Source organism: Megalobrama amblycephala, linkage group LG9 (assembly GCF_018812025.1).
Source record: "Megalobrama amblycephala isolate DHTTF-2021 linkage group LG9, ASM1881202v1, whole genome shotgun sequence".
Classification (NCBI taxonomy): Eukaryota; Metazoa; Chordata; class Actinopteri; order Cypriniformes; family Xenocyprididae; genus Megalobrama; species Megalobrama amblycephala.
Window position 1 is genome coordinate 11,775,018 of NC_063052.1, and position 23,825 is coordinate 11,798,842.

Sequence of the window (23,825 nt, forward strand, 5' to 3'; positions counted from 1 at the left end):
GGTCTCTCTATTTAGCTGGCTGCAGTGGAAAAAGAGAAGGCACGGTGGGAGAGAGAAAAGACGCAGCTCAAGCAAAGCATAGAGGATAACAAAGAGAGGATGCTAAAACTGGAGAGCTATTGGATCGAGGCTCAGACGCTGTGCCATACGGTCAACGAGCATCTGAAGGAGGCCCAGAGTCAGTATCAGACCCTGGAGAAGAAGTACAACAAGGCCAAGAAGCTCATTAAGGACTTCCAGCAGAGGTACATTTACCGAGATGATCCAAGAGTACTTTAACTACGTCCCCTAAACATAAGAGAATTCCAAGAGAATAATTATTACATTTCAGGTAATTACAATAGCAGCGCAGTGCTGAAGACAAGTGTCTTGATTATATCATTCTATCACAAAAGACCACAAATGAGCTGATTACCATAAATGGCAGCAAAAGAGTTTTTTAAAGGAGCGGTGTTTCTAAACTTACCTAGTGAGAAGCCCTACTGTCTGCCGCCTACAGAGGCAGCATCCTAACCATTGTGGAACCTCATACGCAACCCACATCGGAAACACATTTTATCGTTCAAAAGTTTGGGGTCGGTTTTTGAAAGAAGTCTCTTATGCTCACTAAGGCTGCATTTATTTGATCAGAAATACAGTAAAAACAGTAATACTGTGAAATATTATAACAATGTATTACGTTTTTCTATTTTAATATATTTTAAATGCAATTCATTCCTGTGATGTCAAAGCATTACTCCAGTCTTCAGTGTCACATGATCCTTCAGAAATCATTCTAATATGATGATTTGGTGCTCAAGAAACACTTCTTATTAATATTTTTTGTGGAAACCTTGATATGCTTTATTTTTCAGTATTCTTTGATGAATAGAAAGTTCAAAAGCAGAGCATTTATTTCAAATATAAACATTATAAATACCATTACCTTCACTTCTGATCAATTTAATGCATCCTTGCAGAATAAATATAGTAATTTCTTTAAAAAAAATCGTACTGACCCAAAACTTTTAAACGGTAGTGTAAATAAGAAGACACGACTCTGTTGATTTCAGCATAGCTTGTTTGTGATGCTGCACATAGGCAGCTCACTGTGTTTTGGCACAGAGCCCTGGTGACAAGAAATGGCTTGTAGCCATTTTTATGCAGTGTCTGTCTTACTGTAAATACAATTGTCAAGCTGGCCAGGTTTATGCTGACATAGCTGGTGAAGCTGATCGAATAACATGGTCTTTCTGGCAAAGCCGGAAGCTAGAAACTTGACCATCATCCAAGTCTTTTCAACAGGGCAGATTGTGTGCCTAAATGCAGCCTAGGTTATAAATGAAGAGATGTTGCGATTGTACAGTTGTGAACCGCCAGACAGTTTCATAATGTCTGTGTGGCTGAAGGTGGCGAAGTCTACTGAGAGAATCGCACTGCGCACATTTCTCAAACCAAACTAATGGAAATCATGAGCGGTGGAGTGTGTGAGCTGATCTCTGTGGTCATTTCTATCACAACTCCTCTCCTCTGGAGCCTGACTGCCTTTAATTGCGGTTTCCCTTCAGGCATTATCACCATAGTTAACCACAGAGGCGCTGTCTGTCCACGCCAACAAGCCCGAGTAAGCAGTCATGAGACGGCACGGCATTTCAGTTGACAGTGGTTTGATGGATTCGTTTTTTGTTATTTGCTTGATAATGAGGCTCTCTGTTCTCGAAGCCCTTCAAAATAGACTAATGGGTCCACATAAACCCATCTCAGCCCATATATGAGCACAAACATTATTGGCTTTTCTCCAAATCTCTCTCTTTGCTTGCTTTCAGAGAGATGGAGTTTGCACAGAGGGAAGATGCAGAGAAGAAGAGGCTGGAGGAGGCGGAAAAGGCTCATTTGGCTGAAATCCAGAGTCTTCAAGTGAGGGTAATTATCTCCACACACACATACGCACATGTCAGTGCACTTCACTGCGTTTCATTGCAACTGTCTCAGACTGTGAAATCATCCAAAGTCCGTTTTCATTAGTCAGCTTGCGAGCCCTTATGGAAAAGATATATCGCAGTATATAATGTTCTGTTGGAAATTTGAACGAAACGAGCGTAGGAACAATTTGAAAACATTACAAACCTCGTCAGTTTGCCTTATGAATATTAATTAGGTGATGTAACGCCCAGTAGTCCTAAGTGATTTGCTGAAAGTCAGGTGAAAGTGAATGATGCTATTAGCATGCACTATTCATTTGTAGTTTGGACAATCAGAATCAGAAATATCACAGTACATACTTTTATCATTGCTAGATATGATTCATACTTATAAAATCCATCTTAAAAGAGTTTTTTCATTTTTTCATATGGGGGTATTATATACTTCAGTTTAAAATATGTTTTGTTTGTTTTTAATACATTTATTCAGCAAGGATGCACTAAATTGATCAAAAGTGAACTAAAAACATTTATAATATTTTAAAAGATTTGCTTCAAATAAATTGTTTTTAACTTCATATTCATCAAAGAATCTTTGAATATTAATATTAAGCATTACAAATGTTTTCAACAGGGATAGTAATACAATCTGTTGCTTGAGCACCAAATCAGCAATAAAAGTAGAAATCAGTTATTTTTAATTGTAATATTTCACAATATTACTGTATTTTCATCAAATAAATGCAGCCTTGATGAGCGTAAGAGTGTTCTGTATATTCCATATCTATAGTGTATAAAAACTATCACATATGTGTTTTTGTATAGATTGTTACTCTGGAGTCAGAGCTGATGCAGCTAATGAAGCAAAATGGAATTCAGGTAAACAATAACAACAACAGCGCTGAGAGCCGAGCCCAGCTGACTGAGAGACTGACAGCCTTACAGTGCCCAAGGACAAGTGTCACTGGAGCGGGTGAGTCACAAACACACACACGCACACACATTAATTACCAAAATTATCATCAGTCTTCTGTTTGACAAGTGTCCTCAAACAAGACCTCATATAAACACACTCACATAGCAGGAGAACACACATTATCAAATACAGCTGATAATTTATTTTATATAGTGTACCTAGTGAGAGGCTGAAATCAGATCAGACTCAGATTTATTAAGCTGGGGTAAAACATACCTGTTCATATTTGTTACATTTTTATTGAATCATGTTATGTGTAACAAAATGTCCTCCTCTGTGTTCAGGTTTGACTGTAGTAAAATGAATGCAAAAACTGACACCTCAAATCAACATTTCAAACAAAACAAAAAAATCTAAATCTTGACAAAAAGTAGTCTTTGAGAATGTCTAAGTATAAATCCAAATAAGTATTTATGACTAAAACCGCTAGAGACACTTTATATAGAACTATATAGGAATCTAGTGGTTACACCATGGCATTATATAAGCTTTTCTTTTTTACTCCCACCAGATGGCACTGCCTTCAAAAAATTGGATTTTAAATGCATTGTTTCTATTTTATCATGAAATACTGCTTTAATTAAAAAAATAATAATCTTAAAATATATTAGAAAAAAAATGTGTATTATTTTCAGTGGGGAAAAATAGCTAATAATAATTATATAAATATTGCATAGTATCATAAATTTAGTGAAGAGGATTAGGGCCAAGCAATAATAAAAAAATAAAACCATCTCGAGATTAAAGTTGTTAAATTTCGAGAAAAAAGTCGAAATAAAATGTTGAGAATAAACTCATTAAATTATGAGAAAAAAGTCATTAGATTATGAGAACAAATTCGTTAACTTACGAGAAAAAGTAATTAAATTTCGAGAAAAAAGTCGAGATAAAATGTTGTGAATAAAGTCATTAAATTACGAGAAAAAAGTCGTTAGATTATGAGAACAAATTCGTTAAATTGTGAGAAAAAAGTCGTTAAATTTCGAAAAAAAAAGTCGAGATAAAATGTTGAGAATAAACTCGTTAAATTACGAAAAAAAAGTTGTTAAATTATGAGAAAAAAACTCATTCAATTCAGAGAAAAAAGTCGTTAAATTATGTGAAAAAAAGGACAAATAAAATGTTGAGAATAACACACTCGATGTGTGTCATACGGAAGAGGTAGAGTCGTGTTCGTTGCATAGAGGACATAGGCTATAATATGATTTACATCTCACAGTGTTCTCAGAGTTTATTCTCGAAATGTAACAACTTTTTTCTCGTAATTTAATTATTTTATTCTCAACATTTTATATCGACTTATTTCTCATAATATAACGAATTTGTTCTCGTAATTTAACGAATTTGTTCTCATAATTTAACAAATTTGTTCTCGTAATTTAATGACTTTTTTCTCATATTTTAACGAATTTGTTCTCGTAATTTAATGAATTTGTTCTTGTAATTTAACAACTTTTTTCTCATAATTTAATGAGTTTATTCTCAACATTTTATCTCGACTTTTTTTTTCCGAAATTTAACAACATTTTTCTCATAATTTAACGAATTTCTTCTCGTAATTTAATGACTTTATTCTCAACATTTTATCTCGACTTTTTTCTCGAAATTTAACAAGTTTTTTTCTCATAATTTAACGAGTTTATTCTCAACATTTTATCTCGACTTTTTTCTTGAAATTTAACGAGTTTTTTCTCGTAATTTAATGAGTATATTCTCAGCATTTTATCTCGACCTTTTTCTCTAAATTTAACGACTTTTTTCTCTAAATTTAATTATTTTCTCAACATTTTATCTCGACATTATTCTTGAAATTTAACGACTTTTTTCTCATAATTTAACAAATTTGTTCTCGTAATTTAACGAATTTGTTCTCATAATTTAACGAATTTGTTCTCGTAATTTAACGACTTTATTTCTCGAAATTTAATGACATTTTTCTCATAATTTAACGAATTTGTTCTTGTAATTTAACAAATTTGTTCTCGCAATTTAACGACTTTTTTCTCGAAATTTAACGACATTTTTTTCATAATTTAACGAATTTGTTCTCGTAATTTAACAACTTTTTTCTCGTAATTTAGTGACTTTATTCTCAACATTTTATCTCGACTTTTTTCTGGAAATTTAATGAGTTTTTTTCTCGTAATTTAACAACTTTTTTCTCAACATTTTATCTCGACTTTTTTCTTGAAATTTAACAAGTTTTTTCTCGTAATTTAATGAGTTTATTCTCAACATTTTAACTCGACCTTTTTCTCGAAATTTAACTAGTTTTTCGTCGTAATTTAATGAGTTTATTCTCAACAATTTATTTCGCCTTTTTTCTCGAAATTTAACAACTTTAATCTCAAGATGGTTTTATTTTTTTAATATTGCTTGGCCCTAATCCTCTTCCGTATAAATTACCCTAAAAATTTTAAAAAATAATCAAAAAAATATTATGGAACAAAAATATATTACATTGGTTTTCCTGAGAAAAAAAAAAAAAAAAGTTAGAAAGTTAGATTTCAAGGCTTCGGTCACTTTTGACCGCAAAGGAGCCAAGTGTGACCTCTAAATGAAGAGGACCAGAGGTTAAACAAAATAACAAAAATTAATCCAGGTAGAGAACAAGATGAACCAGACATGTAGGAACACAGCTAAAACAAATGTGCACATCTCATCAATAAAGGACAACACTAGACAAAGAACAGAAGAAACACTTGAGATTAAATACATTATATAGCAAGGGCAGGAAACAAGGAACAGGTGTGAACAATGAATCATTATTGGCAAACAGGAACTAAACACAGGAAGTGAAACACTGGAACAATAGGAACAAGAATACACTCTTTAAACACAAGACAGGATTGGTAACATCATGAAACCGTCAGTTCCTTTACAGAACCTTGTAGTGTATTAAGCATGACGGTAGTAGTAATAGTAATATTAATCATTATAATAATAATTCAATAACAATTAAAGTAAAAATCCATTTATACTGTATTTTTCAATACACAGAACAGACAATATTCAGGGACACTCATAGTCTCATATGTGTCAAATTAAATACGGCGACCACTTTCTGCGTGTTATGTAACAGTATCTCATTTTGCTCTGTGGCCCTCGCACTCTCTCTCACTTTGAACTCTGACCTTGCAGCTGCACACAACTGAGATTTGTTAATGAAATTAAAGCAGCACTGTTCATCTCAGGCTCTTGATGCTTCACACCTCACACACTCAATGGGAATGGGTGCACTGGCCCTTCAAATCTGCCTATTCTGAATCCACTATGATCACTGTGATAAGAGCGGACAGCGCTGGAAAGCTGATTGGATGCATTGTGACTGAATGAGGCAGATTATGAGGAAGTGCTGCCGCAGGGACGCTTCAGTTTACTAAAAGGCTCTTCTGCAGGAACCCTCTCAGCCCCGTTTCCAACAAGAGCCCATTTCATTGCAAATATTCGTAAACAGCATATGGCGCTACAGGACAATCTAACATATAAACAAACTAGCCAGCAGTCTGTTGCAGGATTATGTGTTTTCATCAGCCAAAGTACACAATATTTGATTGTGGCATCCAGATTTTTGCTTAAAGCTTCTGTATGCAATTTTTTCCAAGTTAAAATACTACAGTTGCAGGAAAAAGTGAAAAGTATGAAAATCTATCATAAAATTTAATCTGGTTTTCAATAAAATCACAATAGACAAACACACAACACACAAATAATTATATGATTTCATGTACACTATTGTTCAAAAGTTTGGGGTTGGTAAGATTTTTGTTTATGTTTTTGAAAGAAATCTTTTATGCTCACCGGGGCTGCATTTATTTGATCAAAAATTCAGTAAAAACTGTAATATTGTAAAATATTACAATTTATATTTTTTTAATATATTTTAAATTGTAATTTATTCCTGTGATCAAAGCTGAATTTTCAGCATCATTACTCCAGTCTTCAGTGTCACATGATCCTTCAGAAATCATTCTAATATGATGATTTGCTGCTCAAGAAACATTTATTATTACTATTATCTATGTTGAAAACAGTTGTGCTGCTAACATTTTTGTGGAAACCGTGATACTTTTTGTTCAAGATTCTTTGAAAGTTCACATGAACAACATTTATTTGAAATAGAATCTTTTGTGTCTTTACTGTCACTTTTAATCAATTTAATGCTTCCTTGCTTGAGTAAATCTTACTGACCCCAAACTTTTGAACAGTAGTGTATATATTGGACACAGTATGTAAATATTCAGTACAGGGTGGAAAAAGTATGTTTAAAAAAAGCACTGGCTGTCCCGCCTTTGCTAGCACTAAACGTCCACCAGATGTTTTCCATAATTGCAGATCAGGGCAGAACTATGGTCAGAAGGATTTTTTACCCAATTCCTCCTTGGGTTTAGCTACAGTTCTTGTGATGTTTGGTGTGCAGCGCTCTCTTGAGGTCGTGCCAAAGCATCTCAGTCGGGTTGAGATCAGAGTTCTGACTGGCCAGTCCAGAAGCTGTTTTTCATTTAGAGATATTATTAACTACTGGAGGGATTCACATACTTTTTCCACACTGCACTGTGAATGTTGTTCAGTCAGGAACGTGTCATTGTTGTGTGTTACTTGTTTAAGCAGACTGTGTTTGTCTGTTGTTGTTGATCACATAGACTACTGTTCAAAAGTTTGGGGTCGGTACGATTTTTTTATGTTTTTGAAAGTCTCTTATGCTCAGCAAAGCTGCATTTATTTGATCAAAAATACAGTAAAAAACTGTAATATTGTGAAATATTATTACAAATTAAAATAAATGTTTTTTTATTTTACTATATTTTAAAATGTAATTTATTCCTGTGATCAAAGCTGAATTTTCAGCATCATTACTCCAGTCTTCAGTGTCACATGATCCTTCAGAAATCATTCTAACATGCTGATTTGCTGCTCAAGAAACATTTCTGATTATTATTATCAATCTTGAAAAAGTTGTGCTGCTTAATATTTTTTTGAAATGTTATATATATATATATATATTTTTAGTGGAAATTAAATTCAAAAGAACGGCATTTATTTGATATAGAAATCTTTTGTAACATTAGAAATGTCTTTACTGTCACGTTTGATCAATTTAATGCATCCTTGCTGAATAAAAGTATTTTCTTAAAAAAAAAATGTTCTGCTTTGATATTTTGTTGCTGTTCTGTATATTATATTATATTATATTATATTATATTATATTATATTATGGATCTGTTTTGTGTGGTAGAACTGGACGAGCTGACGGGAGCCCATGGAAATCACACTGAGAGAGACGAGAGGGTGAGACTCACTTTCACACACACCAGACAGACACCTTTGATAAAGAGTGGAAGTCAATTCTAATCTCATATTTAACAATTCATGAGTATGTGTAGAAGAATATGTCAGGTTTCTATGGTTACAGAATACTCCATTAAAGAGGACCTATTATGCTTTTTTACATTTTTATCTTTCTTTAGTGTGTAATGTTGCTGTTTGAACATGAAAAATGTCTGCAAAGTTACAAAGTGCGATGTCACTCCAAGACCTGGTTGAGTTGCTTTAGTAGTGTTTTCTTCATGTCCAAGACATGCTGTTTTTCCACCTCAGATCTAACCGCTTGAAGCGGTTGATCAATCACAACACAGTCCAGCTGACCAATCAGAGCACACTGTGCTTTTCAGAAGGAGGGGCTTCATAGAGACAGGAACTAAACAGAGGTTACTGACAGACTGGGAAGAGAGGAGCTGCAACAATGTCAAATATGTGAAAAATAAGGTGTTTTTTGAACATTCAAGCATATTCTAGTAAACGCCAAAAACAAAATCAAGACTGTAAAAGGGCATAATAGGTCCTCTTTAACATTTGAATGCATTTATGTTGTATGATTGGCCACAGTTGTCGCTATTTTCTCCATTTATGGTCAAAAGTCGAAATTAATTATGTTAATTCTCTTTTCCGACAGTAGCTCTTGGATAGGATAGGATAGGATAGGATGACAAAATGGGGGAAAAGTTATTGTATAACTTGTCATTATTATATGGTAATAATATCAAGTTACAAAATTTGCTACTGAAGGGTCTATTTCTACCTGTTTAGCATATTTTTCAGGTTACCTGAGAAAACATTGGTTACAGGGTATTCAAATGTCAGACTAACTGTTGTAAGTGTCTGTAATAACGATAATATGCCTCTGCAGAGAAACAGAAGGAAGTACTGTTGTGTCAGAAAAAAGACAGGAAACAGCTTATTGTTGCAAAGAGCTTTCTTTCTTGAATGTTAACCATCTCTCTCTCTCGTTTTTGTCTGTAGGGCTCTGGGTCTCAATCCTCCAGAGTGTCTGGTGCCACAGAGGCTGATAATGAGGGTAAATGCACCAAACCATTAATACCTGATTAGGGCTCAATTACAGGCCTAATGAATTATGAATTATGCTTAAGGCCTGAGAGACACAATAAAGAAAGAAGTCCCATAAGAAAAGATAACATAAGAGGAACAGCTGAAGTAATGAATATTGCCTCTGTACAGTAAATGTTGTATCTTGTTGAATGATCATTGTCTCTTAATGTCTGATTTTTCTACAGGCTCTTCAGCAAGTCGAGATGAAAAACCTGGCAAAAAAATACTAGACTTGGGGTATGCTGGTGCTAATTCTTCATTTGTAAATATGAAGAAAAATTATATATATATAGTAGTGAAGGAGCTGTAAAATAAAATGATCTGGATACATATTACTGATGGACATTATTGTGTCTCTTGTTGGAAAATGTAACAATCTTCTGGTAATATTTTCAGATCTTCTCTGAGGAAAAGCAATGGGAAAGAGCAGAATCCAAAAGGATCTCCTGGTAAAAGGTAAAGCACCACATATCTAATATAAGTGATAACATACAGCCTACTTTGTAGTACGTGCCCAGGTGTGCCTTAAAACTGAGGTCTTCTGGACTGCAAGATGAAAAAAAGAAAAAAGCGCTTCCACACTCAATCCAAGGGGAAAAAATCATACAAAATCTGTATTAGGAGGTCAAAATGTGCCTGTGTGTCCTTGGAGACAGATGCAAAAGTAACTTTTTATGCACCTTTTGGCTTTACCGCTTGGATTTAATGTGCAAGCTGTTTTTTTCTCCTTATTTAATTTTTTCTCCTGAGCATACACACCTAATTCATATGGACTGGGTTGGACGTCTCAGCTGTGCCAGACTGCAGAATGTACACACACATTTTGCATTTGAATGAATCTTCACTGATTCAAAGAATTGCCTAATCAATGATTAAGAATTGCTCAGCAGAAGCGAGGCTAAATGAAGGTTTTTATTTCCTCTGAGAATATATATACAGAATGGTCGTCTCCCGCAGCGTCACAGTCCCTGGATTTCAACCGTGATTTACAATTGACTTTTTAACAATGCAAATTAAACAAAATTAAGGCTAAAGCTGAACCTTAAGTCTTTAAAGCAGCAGTGTTATGAATGCAGCTCTGGCTTGTGAGTATGATCTGTCTCGGCTGTTGCCTGCGTCTGTGCCGCGAACCACTCATTCACTGTGCATGTTTCAATAACCAGTTACTTATCTTTAGCTCCACAGGGCCTTCAGCAGAGAACAGCCCTGAAAGATGCAAGAGCAAGGTGAGAAAAGACACACACACACAAACAAACACTGTATGTATATATATAGTATACACATGTTTAGAAGTTTGGGGTCAGCAAAGAGGTATTTAGTTTTCCAAAGTGATTAAAGTGACAGTACAGACATTTATAATATTACAAAATATTTCTATTTCAAATAAATGCTGTTCTTTTGAACGTTTTAATCCTCAAAAAATCCTGAAAAAAAAAAAAAAAACACTTCATTAAGCATCACTACCACTTTCAGGTAATAATAAGAAAGAAATGTTTCTTGAGCAGCAAATCAGCATATTAGAATGATTTCTGAAGGAGTAATGATGCTGAAAATTAAGCTTTGCATCGCAACAATAAATTACAACAGTTCTGAGAACTTATTACTTATACTTAGTTATTTGAAATTGTAATGAAATTTTACTGTTTTTACTGTATTTTTGTTCAAAATGCCTTCTTTCAATGCCTTCTTACAAATCTTATTGATCCCAAACTTTTTCTCACAATATTTTATATTTTGCAATTCTGACTATATACAAACTAAATACTATATACAAACTAAATCTATCGATCTATCGATCTATCAAACTAAATCTATCTATCTATCAATCTGTCTATCAAACTCAATCTATCTATCTATCTATCTATCTATCTATCTATCTATCTATCTATCTATCTATCTATCTATCTATCTATCTATCTATCTATCATAGCAACCACCCAGATCACCCAAGCAACCACCTTGAACACCATGGCAACAGCACATCAACCACACAGAGCACCCTATCAACCTCATAGCAATAGCTTAGCAACCACCCAAAATACCTTAGCAACCGTATAACGACACCTTAGCAACCACTCGAGTATCCTAGCAACCGCATAGCAACACCTTAGCAACCACCCCGAGTAACCTAGCAACCGCATAGCAACACCATAGCAACCACCCAGAGTACCTTAGCAACCGCATAGCAACACCCTGGCAACTACCCCGCGAACCCTAGCAACCACATAGCAACACCTTAGCAACCACCCCAAGTACTCTAGACACTGCATAACAACATCATAGCAACCACCCAGAGTACCTTAGTAACCGCATAGCAACACCATAGAAACCACCTACAGTACCCTAGTAGCCGCATAGCAACACCATAGCAACCACCCAGAGTACCTTAGCAACCGCATAGCAACACCCTAGCAACCACCCCGAGAACCCTAGCAACCACAAAGCAACACCTTAGCAACCACCCCAAGTACCCTAGCAACCGCATAGCAACACCTTAGCAACCACCCAGAGTATCTTAGCAACCACATAGCAACACCTTAGCAACCACCTTTAGTACCTTAGCAACCACCCCAGCACCCTAGTAACCACATAGAAATACCCTAGCAACCACCCTGAGTACCTTAGCAACCGCATAGCAACACCTTAGCAACCAGCTAGAGTACCCTAGCAACCGCATAGCAACACCATAGCAACCACCCCGAGTACCCTAGAAACTGCAGAGCAACACCTTAGCATCCACCTAGAGTACCCTAGCAACTGCATAGCAACACCATAGCAACCACCCCGAGTACCTTAGCAACCGCATAGCAACACCCTAGCAACCACCCCGAGTACCCTAGCAACCACATAACACCCTAGTAACCGCCTTGAGTACCCTGACTCTCTATCTATCTATCTATCTATCTATCTAAATCTATCAAAACTACTAAACTAAAACTTAAACTTTCAAACTCTCAAACTTCGAAACTTTTAAAACTACTTCAAACTTTCTGGACTGGCTTTTTCAAGCCAACTTAAAGTTTGTCTCTACAAACTTTTTTATCTAGTTTGAAATTGTAATGAAATTTTACTGTTTTTACTGTATTTTTGTTCAAAATGCCTTGGTACAGTAAGCAGAAGAGACTTCTTTCAAAATACTTTAACAAATCTTATTGATCCCAAACTTTTGAGCGGTAGTGTACGGAAGCTTGTTTCTGCCACGGAATAAAACAATATAAAAGATCATTTTTTACCTTTTTCTCACATTTGCGGGTTTACATATAGTTATTCTGACTTTTTTTCTCAGAATTGCGAGATATAAACTCACAGTTATGAGTTATAAAGTCGGAATTGCAAGATATAAACTCACAATTGTGAGAAAAAAGTCAGAAGTGTGAGAAAAATTGCACAATTCAGACTTTTTTTCTTGCACTTCTGACTTTTTCTCACAATTGCGAGTTTATATTTTGCAATTCTGACTATAACTCACAATTGCAACTTAATATCATGCAATTCTGAAGTCAGAATTGTGAGATAAAAAGTCGCAATTACCTTTTTTATTTTTTATTCAGTGGCGGAAACAAGCTTCCATATTAGTGTGTGTGTGTATAGTAGTGTATATATGTTTTTATTGATAGCTGGTTTAAAAGAAACTGCAGTCAGTTTCAAATATGAATGCCTACTGCTTGTTTAGTGACATAATCTCCCTCTGGTTTGTTACATTTCCATTGAACAGAAATCTCTTTCCTGGCCACGCTTCTTCTCCTATTCATATTACGTGGTACTGTATCACGTCTTGTTTGTTCAGATCCAAGGCTAATCAGATTAAAAAAATTAAAAAAATCTTTGCTTTTAGCTGTAGACATAGTTGCACATTACTGTTTTATTTGCATACTTATTATAGAGATTCACACATTTAAAAGGACTGTTTTGGAGCTGAAATTGGGGGAATTTAATTCAGCTGCATGCATTCTTTTAATGTTTAATGTTTTCTTCTCATACTGTACATGAACCTCACAAAAAGTGACCTTGCTCAGGCTGTGCTCCTGGGATTAATGAATTCTTGCATTAATGCTTTGTGCAAATGTCTGAAGGACAGAAGTAAAACTATGGCCATCTACCCATACTGGCTCTAGGCATTCAATTACTGTAGCTTTGAATGAATCACTTCTGTGCATGAATAGTCCAAAATATTCAGAGTATTTTCATAATCAGGTCAGAATCTCTCTCACAGGCTTTGAGATGTTAGAGACAAGCAGGCTGGTAAACATGTCCATCTCATCTGTCTGGATAGTCTCTACAGGGACGAGAGTGTGCTTCTTCTTCTTCAAAAAAAAAAAATGTAGTGAATGCAAGTTTGACGTTGAGAAACATGCACTAAGTTTGAGTTTTGAAGCTTTTCGGCAATATTTTAGATGACAGAAAGTGACCAGCGAACAAAGTATGCCACATAATATAATTTGATTTGTGTTCAGAATATCTAATCAGAATCATATTCAAATGCATCTTGTTAGTTGATTACACATGTTGAAAGACTTTCCCTGAATGCATTTATTTAAAGTGGACCTATTATGCCATTTTACAAAGTCTTGATTTGGTTTTTGGGCTCTACTGTAAAAGTTTGTCATGCTTGAATGTTAAAAAAAAACACCTTATTTTTCACATATTTGACATTATTGCAGCTCCTCCCCTCCCTAGTCTGACAGTAACGCTCTGTTTAGTTCCTGTCTCTATGAAGCCACTCCTTCTGAAAAGCACAATGTGCTCTGATTGGTCGACTGGACCAGTGTGTCGTGATTGGTCAAATGTGTTTCGGAAATGTCACGCCCCTTATCAACAACATTACACAGATGAAATGTAAAAAAGCATAATAGGACCCCTTTAAAAATGCAAATCAATTACTCAGTAACAAATTATCATGATCATCATTTGAGTGACAGTATCAATGTACTCAAAGCAATTTGTTGGGTTGTCACAATAATTTTAAGAGACTTAATTGGTTTAGCTGTCAATCAACATTAATTACACTGATAATCCTTTGTCATAATCAATAAAACAATCAGAATGGAGGCAAAATAATTACATAATTACCTCTTAAGAAATAGAGAAACAATTCATGCCAATCAACATGGTACAAGGGTAAACGTGTCAATCAGATAACAATCGTGTCTTACAGGTTTATCTCTGTCTGTGTCTCTCTTCAGGGTCCTCTTGTCACTGATGACCTCAGCCTCAGCAGCACGAGCTCCACAGAGATCAGTGCTGCCCTGACCGACGTTAAGGTGTCTGGCCGATCGCAAACACTAACGCTATCCTCAGATGAGGTGATGTTTGTACATTTATCCTTTGTCTCTGCTTAAAGAGATACAAAAGTGAAAATCCTGTCTCAGCCTCACATCACTCCAAACCTCTATGACTTTCTTTTATAATTCTGAATTAAACTGAAACTGAAGTATGGTGTGTTCACACTTTTAGTTTGGTTCTTTTAGTTCGGATCAAAAAAGGAAATGATACATTTAGTCCTGGTTCGCTTAGCATTCACACTGTCATTTTTAACACCGAACCTAAAGGGGGGAAAAACTGTTTTTATGACATATTTTGACTTACTGAATATCCAAAACAATGCTGTGTTCTGGATTAAACATGCTCGTTGTATGTCCGTACATATAATGGTATTTTCATCTGAGAACTCGTGATAAGCTTATAAAATGTGTAAAGAAGTCAAAACAGTGGCAGGAATTCCTCCGCCACACAAAAACGCGACAATGATGAGAAAAAACAGGTATTCTTGAGCATCCTGTCCTTTTTAGGGTCGCGTCCTGTGACATCACGTCCTGTTTTTGGTTCGTTTAGATGTCTTTGGTCTGTGTTGCATTCATATTTCAGTTAAACCCCACTGGAGTTTGTTTGAAAACAGAAAGGTGGGTAAGCTGGAAAGTTGGTTCTTGTTCTTCTTGTTTGGTTCGGATGGCTTCGTTCACACTTATTCGAATGAACCGCATTATCAGAGCAATCGCACCAATTTGTTTTATTCAAACCAAAACTGGCAAGTGTGAACACACCCTAAAGAATCACTTGCATGCTAAAATGTTCTGCCTGGAAAGTATATATATATATATATATATATATATATATGATCAACAAAGGCTTTTACTGACTCAGTAAATGTTTCTCTTGTTATTTATGCTGCGTTTATTAGAGTGTGGATATGATTGAAGATGAGGTGAGGCTTTGTTTTAATGAGTTTGAGTTCCAGCGTGATTCTTCTTCCCACCTAAAACACTTCTAGCCTAGTTCTGGCATTTATTGCAGGTCATTTGTGACCCAAACACTAATTTTCTTTATTAATGAATTCCATTTGTTTTTCCTCAAAGTATATTAACTGTGCTTTCTAGAAATGTATGAAAAATTAATGGAAGCCAATTCACATAAATGATTAATCAATGCTGATGACTATGTGACCTTCTCTAGCCAATGCTGTGTGTGTGTGTGTGTGTGTGTGTGTGTGTCAGATTCTAGATGATGGTCCGCCTCCGAAGCCGTATCAGTGGCAGAACCGTAGTGTGACTGAATGGACATGTCAACAGGTGTCATGTTGGCTCATGGGTTTGAACCTGGAACAATATGTTTCTCTTTTTACTGCCAAGAATGTGGATGGAGAGCAGTTACTGAAGCTGGACAGCACAGCACTCAAGGTGAGGAACAGATTTGTTGGGATGATTTAGTCTGTTAACCCTCTATTCATAGTTTTCAGTCACGTGACTGGCTCGGAGACCTGGAGGGCAAAACATCCATAGAACTGCAGCACAGGTCTGTCAATTATCCATCTGTTTCAAGCCATGAATATTTAGATCACCTCTCAAAAGAAGAAACACAAAAATATGTAAACAAAATGTAAGTTTTCTCTATATAGTGTACTTCAACGGCTACCAACAGGTTAAAGGTCTAAACTGCAGTTTCAGTGCAGCTTCAAAGGGCTCTACACGATCTGAGGCAAGGAATAAAGGTCTTGTCTAGGGAAACGATCGGTCATTTTCAAAAAATAATGTATATACTTTTTTATATACTGGGCAGTCGAGGAAAGCCTCGTTTTGCCCTCCAGGTGGGCATTCCTATAAGTGTGTGATGTCACATGAAAACTATGAAACATAAAATGGCATATATATATATATATAGTCTTGTTCACACTATACAGTGGGTACGGAAAGTATTCAGACCCCCTTAAATTTTTCACTCTTTGTTATATTGCAGCCATTTGCTAAAATCATATTTAAGTTCATTTTTTTCCTCATTAATGTACACACAGCACCCCATATTGACAGAAAAACACAGAATTGTTGACATTTTTGCAGATTTATTAAAAAAGAAAGAAAAACTGAAATATCACATGGTCCTAAGTATTCAGACCCTTTGCTCAGTATTTAGTAGAAGCACCCTTTTGATCTAATACAGCCATGAGTCTTTTTGGGAAAGATGCAACAAGTTTTTCACACCTGGATTTGGGGATCCTCTGCCATTCCTCCTTGCAGATCCTCTCCGGTTCTGTCAGGTTGGATGGTAAACGTTGGTGGACAGCCATTTTTAGGTCTCTCCAGAGATGCTCAATTGGATTTAAGTCAGGGCTCTGGCTGGGCCATTCAAGAACAGTCACGGAGTTGTTGTGAAGCCACTCCTTCATTATTTTAGCTGTGTGCTTAGGGTCATTGTCTTGTTGGAAGGTAAACCTTCGGCCCAGTCTGAGGTCCTGAGCACTCTGGAGAAGGTTTTCATCCAGGATATCCCTGTACTTGGCTGCATTCATCTTTCCCTTGATTGCAACCAGTCGTCCTGTCCCTGCAGCTGAAAAACACCCCCACAGCATGATGCTGCCACCACCATGCTTCACTGTTGGGACTGTATTGGACAGGTGATGAGCAGTGCCTGGTTTTCTCCACACATACCGCTTAGAATTAAGGCCAAAAAGTTTTATCTTGGTCTCATCAGACCAGAGAATCTTATTTCTCACCATCTTGGCAAACTCCATGCGGGCTTTCATGTGTCTTGCACTGAGGAGAGGCTTCTGTCGGGCCACTCTTCCATTTAAGGATTATGGAGGCCACTGTGCTCTTAGGAACCTTAAGTGCAGCAGAATTTTTTTGTAACCTTGGCCAGATCTGTGCCTTGCCACAATTCTGTCTCTGAGCTCTTCAGGCAGTTCCTTTGACCTCATGATTCTCATTTGCTCTGACATGCACTGTGAGCTGTAAGGTCTTATATAGACAGGTGTGTGGCTTTCCTAATGAAGTCCAATCAGTATAATCAAACACAGCTGGACTCAAATGAAGGTGTAGAACCATCTCAAGGATGATCAGAAGAAATGGACAGCACCTGAGTTAAATATATGAGTGTCACAGCAAAGGGTCTGAATACTTAGGACCATGTGATATTTCAGTTTTTCTTTTTTAATAAATCTGCAAAAATGTCAACAATTCTGGCATGATATTTTCCCCTACAATTCAACAGTATTTCATTTTTTTATTTATGCACAATTAGAGTCATAAAAATGTTTGTATATTACACAAATAAATTAAAGGCACAATATGTAATTTTTGCCACTAGAGGTCGTTTATTCAAAACAAAGACGTAGCTTGATGATGAGGCATAGAATTAGGGGCATTGCTATCTTCATATCCACAGCTGGAAACGAATCCGACGGACTTGTGCAGAAATCATGTTCATGGATGAGCTAATGTATTAAAGTTTTACTATGAAGCAGGACGGGTCGAGAGCCGTGGGAGGGATGCTAATGACAGACACCTCGAGTTCAGCTGAGCTTTTATTATACTTTTGCTGCAGTCATCCACTTCCGCTCTTTTTGTTGAGGAAGTGGGGTAAAGCAGTGCTGTTTTACATGGTTAAAACAATCATACTAAATACATTTGAGTGTGTTGAAAGTTATGTTATAACATCACTCTGTGCGTTCGCTTGGTGGCTGCTATGAGAGACTTGTTGCACTTTGCAGTAATCTAGATCGATATTAGTAAAACTGGAAATCGAAGGTTGCTCGTATATGACGTCATTGTTAGGCGATATACGGACATTAAAATTGCTGATTTCTCTGGATTTAAACATTGTTGGAAACATTTGGGATAATGTAAGTACAAAAGTCAACAAAAATATATAACATTGTTCTAGTGGTTTTTGGATATTTTAATCTAAAAATCTTACATATTGTGCCTTTAAATAAAATATTTAGATTTCTTTATATTATGCATTGCTTTATTAAAGTATCTACTCATTTAAGTATAGGCTATCTACATTTTTAAGATTATCTACAACAAAAGCTTTCATTTTGTTATTTTATATATTTTTTTTTATTTTATCTACATCATTAATGAAGTAATGAAGTCCATTAAATGTGTGCAGTACATGGTTATGTGTTGTTTTGATGCATCAGTTTCCAGCCATATGCTAAAATGTCTAGAATAATTCATGTGCCATCTGCTTTCCCTGTGATGAGAAAGTTATCTTTAAGAGATTAGCATAGTTTCTTAAGACCCATCTGAACAATATCGTAAGTGTGTTTGCCTGTGTTTTTGGCAGGCTCTGGGCATAGAGTCCTCTCAGGATCGGGCTCTGCTTAAGAAAAAGCTGAAGGATCTGAAGTTGTTGATGGAAAAAGCTCGCAGAAACAGAGAGAAAATGGAGAAACAGCGCAAGAAGGAACTGGAGCAGGTTCAGAAACGGGTCCAGAAAAATAGCAACTCCTCCGGACCAGGAGAGGGCGCTACTGAATGACAGTACTTTTTAACCCTCACTACTGTCTCACCATTTTAAGTACAGATGAGTTCAGCAATTCAAGAGACTCAAAGTTCATTGCAAAAGGGGCTTATTGCTATTGAGCTGCCATTGGATGAATTGAAACCAAAATGTCCAGATATGGATTTTGTTATTTTTACTGAACAACATTCAGGTTTTTTTCTTGTTTTAGCAGAATGATCACTGCTTTTTGGTTTCCTGTGTTTTATGTCTGATTAATATCTATTTATTTGCATATTGAGAGTATGTATGTATGTTAACCAGAGCATATCAGCTCATAACTCATTCATGACAGTTAATAACTCTGCATTACAAGCACCTTTAGACATTGAGACAATGTACATATGCAGAAAAAGTAAATATGATTATGTCTAACGTGCCATTTTTCTATCAAAACAAGGATAGTTTGTTCAAGGAAATGGGAAAGTTTTTAATACGAAGGCTTTGACAAAGCACAGGTCATAGTGATGGACGGTGTTGCTGTCGAGTGTCTCTTCACCTCAGACTAGAGTTTGAGTGCTGCTCAAAAGAACCACTACAGTCTGATTCACTGGCAAACGCAAACCTTACTGTGAGAAGAAAGCCATTCCGGGTAATGAGATATCACGGACCCTCATTGTGGATATTTCACTGTATACTTTGAACCTACTGTTCGGATCTCCTTCAACGACCTGCCAGTATTCAAGTCGAATACAACTGACGTGTACGTTCTTCTCCGAGCTTGAAACCTCCTAATGATCTTTGGAAGTCATGTGGTGGCAATGCGATACTAAACGATTTCTCCAAAGATGTGAGACTTGTACTCTGAAAGAAAAAAAAGCAAGAAAAAAAGCCCTCTGCTGCTTCTATTCCACAGCTACCTGCTTCTGCCCTCTCCATCGCCCTGAGGTAGATTCTCAGTTAGACCCAAGTGCTGCCTTTTGAAGTGCTTTATGGTTTATGGTTTGAGGTTACAGTCTGGATTACGATTGTGTGAACGCACATCTATTTTACCGGCATCCAAATGTTGTAGAGCAGATGACAAATGTGCACTTAAAACGGACCTATATCTATATACTACAGAAGCTTGTTTCAGCCACGGAATAAAAAAAAGAAAAGATAATTACACCTTTTTATCTCGCAATTCTCAAAATTGCGAGTTATTAAGTCAGAATTGTGAGATAAAGATGCAGTTTTGAGTTATAAAGTCAGAATTGCGAGCTATAAAGTCAGAATTGCGAGATATACTCATAATTGCGAGTTATAAAGTCAGAATTGTGTGATAGTCGCAATTGTGAGTTATAAAGTCAGAATTGCGAGATATACTCATAATTGCGAGTTATAAAGTCAGAATTGCGAGATATACTCAGAATTGCGAGTTATAAAGTCAGAATTGCGAGATATACTCATAATTGTGAGTTATAAAGTCAGAATTGTGTGATAGTCGCAATTGCGAGTTATAAAGTCAGAATTGCGAGTTATAAAGTCAGAATTGTGTGATAAAGTCGCAATTGTGAGTTATAAAGTCAGAATTGCGAGATATACTCATAATTGCGAGTTATAAAGTCATAATTGCGAGATATACTCATAATTGCGAGTTATAAAGTCAGAATTGTGTGATAGTCGCAATTGCGAGTTATAAAGTCAGAATTGCGAGTTATAAAGTCAGAATTGTGTGATAGTCACAATTGTGAGTTATAAAGTCAGAATTGCGAGATATACTCATAATTGCAAGTTATAAAGTCAGAATTGCGAGATATACTCATAATTGCGAGTTATAAAGTCAGAATTGCGAGATATACTCATAATTGCGAGTTATAAAGTCAGAATTGTGTGATAGTCGCAATTGCGAGTTATAAAGTCAGAATTGTGTGATAGTCGCAATTGCGAGTTATAAAGTCAGAATTGCGAGTTATAAAGTCAGAATTGTGAGTTATAAAGTCAGAATTGCGAGATATACTCACACTTGCGAGTTATAACGTCAGAATTGTGTGATAATCGCAATTGTAAGTTATAAAGTCAGAATTGTGTGAAAGTCGCAATTGTGAGTTAAGTCAGAATTGTGAGATATGCTCACATTTGCGAGTTATAAAGTAAGAATTGTGTGATAAAGATGCAGTTGTGAGTTATAAAGTCAGAATTGTGAGATATAAAGTCAGAATTGTGTGATAGTCGCAATTGTGAGTTATAAAGTCAGAATTGCAAGATATAGTCGCAATTGTGTGATATAAAGTCAGAATTGTGTGATATAACGTCTGAATTGTGTGATATAAAGTCAGAATTGCGAGATATAAAGTCGCAATTGCGAGCTATAAAGTCAGAATTGCGAGATATACTCATGATTGCGAGCTATAAAGTCAGAATTGCGAGATATACTCATGATTGCAAGTTATAAAGTCAGAATTGCGAGATATAGTCGCAATTGCGAGTTATAAAGTCAGAATTGTGTGATAGTCGCAATTGCGAGTTATAAAGTCAAAATTGTGAGAAATAGTCGCAATTGCGAGTTATAAAGTCAGAATTGTGATGGTCGCAATTGTGAGTTATAAAGTCAGAATTGCGAGATATAGTCGCAATTGCGAGTTATAAAGTCAGAATTGTGTGATAGTCGCAATTGCGAGTTATAAAGTCAGAATTGCGAGATATAGTCGCAGTTGCGAGTTATAAAAGTCAGAATTGCGAGATATAGTAGCAATTGCGAGTTATAAAGTCAGAATTGTGTGATAGTCGCAATTGTGAGTTATAAAGTCAGAATTGCGAGATATAGTCGCAATTGTGAGTTATAAAGTCAGAATTGTGAGAAATAGTCGCAATTGTGAGTTATAAAGTCAGAATTGCGAGAAATAGTCGCAATTGCGAGTTATAAAGTCAGAATTGTGTGATAGTCGCAATTGCTAGTTAAAAAGTCAGAATTGTGAGATATAATCACATTTACGAGTTATAAAGTCAGAATCATGTGATAAAGTCGCAATTGTGAGTTATACAGTCAGAATTGCGAGATACTTATGATTGCGAGTTATAAATTCAGAATTGTGTGAAAGTCGCAATTGCGAGTTATAAAGTCAAAATTTGCAAGATACACTCACATTTACGTGTTATAGTCAGAATTGTGTGATAGTTGCAATTGCGAGTTATAAAGTCAAGTTTATATCTCACAATTCTGACTTTATATCACGCAATTCTGACTATAACATGCAATTCTGACTATGACACGCAATTTTGACTTTGTATCACGCAATTGTGAGTTTATATTACACAATTCTACAAAAAAAAGGCAGAATTGTGAGATAAAAAGTTGCAATTACCTTTTTTATTTTTTATTCAGTGGTGGAAACAAGCTTCCATAATATACACTACCATTCAAAAGTTTAGGGTTAGTAAGATTTTTTTTTATTTTTCTTTTAATACTTGCAAGCAGGGCCTAAAACTAACTTTTTGCTACACCTGCCAATGGCCGGTGAATTTTTTGGTGAATTTATCGGCCATAAATATTTTTTACCAGCCATGAAACATAGATTAATCCTTATTAAACTTACAAAAATGATTAAGTCAAGAGCAATGAGTGATTGTTCTTTGTCTTTTGTTTTTAATTAACAATAAAAACACAGACAGTAGCAGGAATATTAGGCTGCTGTCACTTTAAGAGTGAATGCACTGATTCACATGCATTTTCTTTCTTAACTGTTTACATTCAGTTAACACATAACTATTATGTTTACAAGGATATTGCCAAGACATAAGAAGACGTGAAAGAGAGCTCAGACCAGTATTTGCACTCTGAGATGCAGATTTCTGGGCGCACTCATCGGATGTTTGCATACGAAACTTCCCTTTTGAGTTCCCTTTTGCGTCTTCTTGAGCTTGAATATTTAAATGCGCTTTTGTGACGATGCAGCACTGGCTTGTCAACTGTCCCGAGTGTCGTTCATGTTCTCAAAATTTTGCATTGTTAAAATTTATAGAAATGTTACCAGCCAACTGGCATTGACACCATTTCATATACTCACCAACACCAGTTTTTACTTGCATTTGCCGCTTGCCGAGTGTTAATTTTAGGCCCTGCTTGCAAGGATGCATTAAATTTACCAAAAGTGACAGTAAAGACATTTATACTGTTTTAAACTTTGATGATAATCAGAAATGTTTCTTGAGCAGCAAATTAGAATGATTTCTGAAGGATCATGTGACACTGAAAACTGAAGTAATGATGTTGAAAATTCAGCTTTGCATCACAGGAATAAACTTTTGAATGGTAGTGTATGTTATTTTATCAGTATAGACTTTATTCAGATTGATCCCATTGTGTGTTTTTTATCAGTATTTGTCACACTCACAAAGAGAGCACCGTAACGTGGTAAATAAGTGTTTTATAATGTAATTTACTGCATAGAGTAACCAATATAGCCTCTATCGATTTATCCTGGGTTGTATTTTAAAATTTATGCAACACATTTTCCTTATGTATCCACTGCAAGTGTACAAAACACAGTAGCCTAAAGACGTCGCTTTTGCATTTCAGATTCCGCTTTGACGAGTCATACAGTATTAAGCCTTCGTTCTTTTCACTGCCCAGTTTTATCTATTCATATCACATTTTTCTCAATTCCACATTCTTGTAAACATGCTGTTCTCCCATCTGTGATGATGTCCATGTTTACATTTGAATTACTGGTTATTTCCATAGCAACACGAAGGCAGCTTCAGTGGTACTTGGGCACTGTACGGAGAACATTAGGCAGTGCCTGGTGACCCTGTGGATTTATTACAAGCACTCAAATGTGACTCCATGTAAGATTATATTCATT

The 23,825-nt window shown here is 35.8% G+C and overlaps 1 protein-coding gene across 6 annotated transcripts in view; it reads left to right on the forward strand.

Moving 5' to 3' along the window:
• The window catches only part of ppp1r9a (protein phosphatase 1, regulatory subunit 9A), a 71,684-nt gene extending 51,446 nt beyond the window's left edge, over window positions 1–20,238 (forward strand). For 3 of the 6 annotated variants that reach the window (XM_048201578.1, XM_048201577.1, XM_048201579.1), the window contains exons 9-20: window positions 16–245; window positions 1,806–1,902; window positions 2,727–2,874; window positions 8,114–8,166; window positions 9,178–9,232; window positions 9,450–9,501; window positions 9,661–9,720; window positions 10,442–10,490; window positions 14,448–14,567; window positions 15,443–15,466; window positions 15,756–15,938; window positions 18,826–20,238. In XM_048201578.1, the coding sequence (XP_048057535.1) occupies window positions 16–245; window positions 1,806–1,902; window positions 2,727–2,874; window positions 8,114–8,166; window positions 9,178–9,232; window positions 9,450–9,501; window positions 9,661–9,720; window positions 10,442–10,490; window positions 14,448–14,567; window positions 15,443–15,466; window positions 15,756–15,938; window positions 18,826–19,020 (1,266 nt within the window). In that variant the 3' untranslated portion in view covers window positions 19,021–20,238. The remainder of the gene's footprint in view (window positions 1–15; window positions 246–1,805; window positions 1,903–2,726; window positions 2,875–8,113; window positions 8,167–9,177; window positions 9,233–9,449; window positions 9,502–9,660; window positions 9,721–10,441; window positions 10,491–14,447; window positions 14,568–15,442; window positions 15,467–15,755; window positions 15,939–18,825) is intronic. The other 3 variants (XM_048201582.1, XM_048201580.1, XM_048201583.1) reach the window with 3 other exon arrangements.
• The last annotated feature ends 3,587 nt before the right edge of the window (window positions 20,239–23,825 follow it).